The sequence below is a fragment of the Malus sylvestris genome, chromosome 10 (genome assembly GCF_916048215.2).
Source record: "Malus sylvestris chromosome 10, drMalSylv7.2, whole genome shotgun sequence".
NCBI lineage: Eukaryota > Viridiplantae > Streptophyta > Magnoliopsida > Rosales > Rosaceae > Malus > Malus sylvestris.
Window position 1 is genome coordinate 919,447 of NC_062269.1, and position 6,980 is coordinate 926,426.

Here is a 6,980-nt window from a genome sequence, read left to right on the forward strand (position 1 = left end):
GACTGCCTTCTTCTTTTAATTAAATGGAATGGAATCATTAAGCAAATTTCACTGCTAATAATATTCACTTAGTTATAATTGCAACAATATACATATTTGAGAGATTTAAGTTCAATTCTTGCCAAATACAAATTTGAAAACCACATAGTCTACCCCACCCATTAATATAAATAATATCGTCTATTATTTTTGGGTCAAACGATATATTTTGTTAGATTAGCTACTGACGGGGTTCGAACCACACCTATTAATATAAATAATATCGTATGTTTTTTTTTTTTTTGTTAAACGATAGATTTTGTTAAATTAATTACCGACGAAGTTCAAAATCCACGCCGTCATGTAATGATTCAAAGGAAAACTAATGAAAAAGGCTTGAAAACTTTGAGTTTTAATGATAAGGACAAAATAAAGGGTAAAGTGAATAGTACCAGGATTGACTTTTTAGTGTAAAAATGTGGTTTTTCGTTAAAGTGAACAGTACCAGGAACTTTTCGTTAAAGTTCCTATGATTCAATACCCTTCTACCATTGTGATAAATGACTATTTACAAATAATATCGTTTGTTAAAAGTATCTGATGCTTTCGAAGCTTCTCCTTAATTGAATTCTTTTTTTTCCTAAAAAATAAAAAATCATGTGACAGCGTGGTGTCACGTAACAAGGATATGCCGCGTCGTACCAAGAATCTCCCCAACATAAGACACCGGTACTGAAACTCAAGTGGCATAACTACAACTTTTAACTTATAATCTTAACCTGAATATTCTCAGCCACCAGCCACCAGCCACCAGCCACCCTCTCTCTCTCTCTCTCTCTCAACCTTGAATATTCTAAGCCATCAGCCACCCCCCTCTCTCTCCCTCCCCGTACCGCCGCCGTCTTCGACTCCTCACATTTCCATATCCAATAAAAAAGAGCAACATGTTGGCATCAAACCTGCCAAAGAGCCCCTTCTTCCCCACCCGCTATGTCCCGGTCTCCCCCTCCTTCCACATCACCTGCAGCGTCTCGCAGCTGCAATCGGCGGCGGAAGCAGTGAACGGCAGAGTTGCCGAACGGAACGAGATTCGCCTCGGCTTGCCCAGCAAAGGCCGTATGGCTGCCGACACTCTTGATCTCCTCAAGGACTGCCAGCTGTCCGTCAAGCACGTCAATCCTCGTCAATACGTCGCCCAAATCCCTCAGGTTCCTGAATTTCATCAAATATCCTTCAAATTTACTTTTTTTTTTGTTTATGGTAAAAATTAATTTGATTTTCCATGAATTTTACTGCGTGCAGCTTTCGGACTTGGAGGTGTGGTTTCAACGGCCGAAGGACATTGTGCGGAAATTGTTGTCCGGAGACTTGGACCTTGGCATTGCGGGTTTTGATACTGTCAGTGAATACGGAGAGGTAGATATCTCAATCTGTTAATCCAATTTTATTAATTTTAGGGTTTTTTCAATTGTTTACGTCATTGGGTTTTCCTTTGTTTTCATTTTTGTTGAATTTCGTTACAAGTTTTGCAACTTGCTATGAATATGGACTGATAACATGTCACGAAATTGGAGTGATTTGTGTATGTTCTGAAATTAACTGCAGTCATTGCATGCAACAACAACAACAAAGCCTTTTCCCACTAAGTGGGGTCGGCTACATGAATCATAGAACGCCATTGCTCTTGGCTATATAAAGCCTTTTCCCACTAACTGCAGTCATTGCATCTCTTGAAGAAATCTGCTTGCTATCTAAAATGATTCTGAAGAAGTACACTGTTGTTTAAAAAGCTTATCCTTTGGGTTGAAATCGAATCATTTAAAATACAGTAGGGTTTCCCGTTTTAATTCGTTCCGGGAAGACCCAGGACTGTGGTTGACAAACCAGGAAATAAGTTAGAACCAGAAACAGCTGAACATATACATGCACTAGTGCGGACTAACAGCTCATAAAGCATTATGGTATCTGTGTTTTCATCACTTCTAATACATATGGATGCTCTAGTATAGTTCGGTGGCAGTAAACGGTTACGTTAATTTTGAAGAGCTCCATTATATTTTACAATTGAGTGTTCTCTGAATTTGAAACTAGGGCCATCTCCTAGTATCTCTGGACGATTAGTTTTTGAATTGTGAGTTGTGACCTGATCAACTGGAAATGGAGGTCTTTTTCTTGTGTGTAACTCTTTCATTTCATACATTGTGTCAAAAAAATTGCTTGCAGTAATGTTGGCCTTCTACTTAAGAATGTTTCAGTATTTATTATTTTTGTTATCCAAAATGAATATGAACTACTGCATTGATATTTAACGTTTATCACTGATATTACTCGTTCAAAGAGAACGGAAAGCTGAACATCCAAAGTTGTCTTTTAGGGGAATGAAGATCTTATCATTGTTCATGATGCTCTTGATTATGGGGACTGCCGTTTATCCCTTGCAGTGAGTTGCTTTTTCATTTCCCAAACTGAAGACTCCAATTATTCCACTTGTATCTTGAATACCTTCAAAATTTCAAATATCCTTTGTTTTTTCAGATTCCGAAATACGGGATTTTTGAAAATATAAATTCACTGACGGAGCTAGCACAAATGCCTCAATGGACTAAAGAGAAACCTCTCCGAGTTGCTACTGGCTTCACCTATGTATGCATTGTATTTATGATTTTGCTTCTTGTATTATTCTTCACTTTCTATGCTGGGAACAAGTTTCTTTTGCTGTCTCTTTGGAAATAAGGGTTTTGTTTGCATTTTTCATTTTCGTCTTCTATTGCAGCTCGGTCCTAAATTTATGAAAGATAATGGATTGAACCATGTGAGTTTTTCAACTGCTGATGGAGCACTCGAGGCAGCTCCTGCGGTAAGAATGTACTTTGTCAGAGTAACTGTAACATTTGGTGGAATGTTTTTAATTTATGTGGAGCATTGTCCTCTAATGTGGTTGCATTGCTCCAAGTGTAGTTTAATGCATGGCACATATTTGCCAGCATACATATATATATATATTCAATTTGTGTTTCATGATTCCATTCGATGAAAAACATAGGTTATTGATTTATTATCTACTTACCAATATCTAAACATAAGCTGTCTCATTGAACGTTATCCTAGTCCAGACTTCTATTGGATTCTAGTTGCTGCAGTTAAGAATCTTAAGATGACGATATTGCTTGAATAGACTGAATCCATGCTTAAGTTTAAGATGACAATACGTTCAGTAACTTTGTGGTTAGGTAGTTGACTCAAACGAGATGGTCAACATTTTGTACTGATATGGACAGTGGAAAACGCTTGCGAAGAATAATGAAAATAGGGATTTAGGGTTTATGGAGGAGCTCTTGACCAACTTTACTTTTTTTGTGTGTAATTTCCCTTCCCTTTATTCCATTACGTTTACACCTTTATATGGTGCCATATTAGTCCAATCAAATGCCATTTAACTACAAAATAGGATAATACTAACCCACTACAACTCTACTAATTAGGCCATTTTAACAACTAGAAAATAATGTTCGTTTACAAAAACACGTAACATGTAAATGTAACTTGATGTGGTGTTGTTGGCCTTGAAATCTGAAGCTGGGGAGAGGATAATTAAATACTGCTTGTCTCTCTTTTAAATTTAGATGGGGATAGCTGATGCAATTTTGGACCTCGTGAGTAGTGGGACGACACTGAAGGAAAACAACCTAAAAGAGATTGATGGGGGAGTTGTGTTACAAAGCCAGGTAGGCTTTTGGTTTATGGCTTATCTTACCGAGCATGTGATCTCGTAGGTTTAAGCATGCATCCAGAAGGAGCTGGTTCAAAACCCTGCTCCTTCTATATCTTCTTGTATGGTTGTAATTAGAATTTCTTTAGGCAGTTCTTGTTGCAAGCAAGAAGTCATTGATCCAAAGGAAAAGCGCCCTTGACACGACACATGAGATTCTTGAAAGATTAGAGGCGCATCTAAGGGCTCAGGGTCAGTTCATGGTGCGTATTGCATGTCTTTAAAAAATAAAAATCCAGTTTTGCCCCTTCAGTTCTTGTTTTCTTACACATTTATGGCAGGTAACTGCAAATATGAGAGGAAATAGTGCAGCGGAAGTGGCTGAGCGAGTCTTGAGCCAGCCATCATTATCTGGTTTGCAGGTGAGGTTTGAAATGAAGCATCACTCCATCTAACCATGAACCATAAGTTGCAGTATACCATAATAAGTGGTCTTTTATCATTATAATATATAAACCGATCCTGTTTTTTTATTTTTCTGATGAGTTTGTAAATAATATACATGGTTACACATGCAGGGACCCACCATAAGTCCGGTATTTTGCAAAAGTGGTGGGCAAATTGCAGCCGATTACTATGCCATAGTCATATGTGTACCAAAAAAGGCACTATACAAGTCCGTTCAACAACTGAGAGCGGTGAGCCATGATATTTATTATAAAACTGTTGGTCAATGCTGTGTAAAATGAATCATCCTTATCAAATGCCATGAGAGTGCTTGCTCTGTTGAGCAGCACCCTCAACATACATGCAACTACTGAATTCTTCTGGCTTCTATATCTGCGTGTGCAAGACTAAAAACACAAATAAATAAGTCAGAGGATGGTTTGACTATTCAGTCGAAGGTTTAGTTTCATCATTATATTTTAAAAATTAGGGACCATGAACTTATGTTGAATTGGCTAGAAACTTTTCAGGTCTGTTTATTTCCTACACAACTGAATATGCTCCTCTATGGTTTTTTTCACAAGCTAAACTTCTTCAGCTTTTTAAATTTATAAGCAGCCAACTATTTTCTTTAATTGTCCAAATCTTCCCTCTGATATGGTTTTACAAACAAACGATAGTTGAAATTTGGTTAATACTTAGAGCTAACAGAAGACTTGGTGCAAAACCTAGCACGAAGGCGTTCTGGATTCATATAGCCGACCCCACTTAGTGGGATAAGGCTTTGTTGTTGTTGAAATTTGGTTCGAAACTGTTTTTACTTTTCAGTTAGTCATTTGCTAATATGCTGGAATAATGGTTCTAAATTAGAACTGGTTGTGAATATTGGGTTTGAAGTTTCTCTGCCTACCTATTAGCTGCATAAATCATTGTGCCTGCCTCTTGTGCGCAAGACATATTTTCTTGTTCTGAAATTTTGAATCTGATTCCATGTTTGACTGAAGGATTTTCATTCACTTGGATACCGGGGTTTAATCTCCTTGCTCTAATTTGTTCAGATTGGAGGCAGCGGAGTTCTAATTTCCCCATTGACCTACATTTTTGATGAAGAAACACCAAGATGGCGTGAACTTCTCACAAAGCTTGGCCTCTAGTTCTCTCTAGCCGATGATGTGCATGGTTTGTTGTAATTTTCTGTAGCTATGGCAGTTTTTAAGAGTTTGATGAGCAAACACATATTGATACCTATCTTTGGATTGACAACTTGGCTTGTAATCGGAGTAGTGACTTAAAGATATTTCCGTTTTGTATGCGATTTTTTTCTTATCCTCTATATCCCTATTTTGGTTAGTCCGACGACAACTCTCAATTTTTTTACCATTTTTCAGTACCATTATGTGTAATATTCGTGGATTTTGAACATCTGTATGCATTTGTCTTTCAGAATTATCCAACCATGATTAAAGTTTTGAAGCCGATTTTACGTGCATTGTAATTTTGTTATTGAGCGCCTACTATGATGGAAGCCATTGTTTCTAGCAACTCTATGAAACATTAGGGCTGTGTTTTGTGCACCTCCTTGGAAGGGCTAAGGAATTATTGTCTTAAGTAACGCTCGTAACCCGTGTTTGCTATCAAGTGGTTCGAAATTGCTTCGCTATGCAACGACGTGCTCTGCCACCTCGCTAACAAGAAACTCGCACCGGTGGTTTTCAAATTGAATGATTTTTTTTTTCAAAGATGAACTTCATATGACGATAAAGAGGTCTGCCACCTCGCTAACAAGAAACTCGCACCAGTGGTTTTCAAATTGAATGATTTTTTTTTTCAAAGATGAACTTCATATGACGATAAAGAGGGCGACCAATTTCAACTTTAAAGGAACTTATTGAGAAAGTTACCGCACAAAGCTTCTTAGGCAACTCGAACCACTATTATTCTTAAAAACCAACTCAAACGAGCACCCGAGGGGAGCGAGTCCAACCAAATGGAAGAATTTTGACCTATCTAGGAGAGAGTAATTGCCACAAATTGCTTCATGGAAGACATGCCGAAAAACAATATCTTGAACTTGACAAGCCAATTTTTGGATATTAACCATCAAGGTTTTCAGTTTTCTAGGGAGCCAAAATGCTTCCATTAACAGCACCAATAAGCAACTTGGCACCCCTCCCACAATCAAACGTGAAAACACCTTTAGGTAATGCAACTTAGGCCATCTCTAACCGAAGGGTCCAGAGGGCCAGAGGGCCGAAAATAGCCCTACGGGATCAGAGAGGGCTGGAGGGCTGGCTGCTTTTGGCCAGCCAGCCAGCCCCGGCCTGGCTATTTTTTTTTAATGTTTTCCTATTGCTGTCGGTTATAACCGACAATAATAGTTATTCAAAAGCAAAATTTTTTCTTTTTAATTACTATTAGTGTCGGTTATAACCGACACTAATAGTTTGATTTTTTTTTAATATAACGGCTAGTAGCCGTTGTATTAACTTTTTTTTTTTTATGAATTTAAACTTCTTTTTTTCCCTTTTTTTTTCCTTTTCATATGAATCAAATTTTGTTTCAATTCTATTTTACAAAATTTGTTTCAATTTTTTTTAAATTCTATTTTTTTCCTATAACTTCTATTTTACAAAATTTGATTCATATTTTTTTTCATATAACTTCTATTTTACAAAATTTGTTTCATATTTTTTTAAATTCCATTTTTTTTCCTATAACTTCTATTTCACAAAATTTGTTTCATATTTTTTTTCAATTCTATTTTTTTCCTATAACTTCCTATGCCATTTATACAACATTAAATTAAATTAAGTAACATGAAACAACATTAAACAATATGAAACAA

At 36.9% G+C, this 6,980-nt stretch overlaps 1 protein-coding gene and 1 long non-coding RNA gene across 2 annotated transcripts; both read left to right on the forward strand.

Annotated features, from left to right (window-relative positions):
• The first annotated feature begins 721 nt into the window (after positions 1-721).
• On the forward strand, positions 722-5,468 carry LOC126587135 (ATP phosphoribosyltransferase 1, chloroplastic-like). The gene is made up of 10 exons (XM_050252112.1): positions 722-1,187; positions 1,282-1,395; positions 2,354-2,419; positions 2,515-2,622; positions 2,753-2,836; positions 3,603-3,704; positions 3,838-3,951; positions 4,030-4,110; positions 4,267-4,386; positions 5,194-5,468. The coding sequence occupies exons 1-10, from the start codon at positions 924-926 to the stop codon at positions 5,287-5,289; spliced, it is 1,149 nt and encodes a 382-aa protein (XP_050108069.1). The 5' UTR covers positions 722-923; the 3' UTR covers positions 5,290-5,468.
• LOC126587136 (uncharacterized) lies at positions 1,403-2,353 on the forward strand. The gene is made up of 2 exons (XR_007610994.1): positions 1,403-1,987; positions 2,049-2,353. It is a non-coding gene; the product is annotated as an uncharacterized LOC126587136 (long non-coding RNA).
• Positions 5,469-6,980: the final 1,512 nt, after the last annotated feature.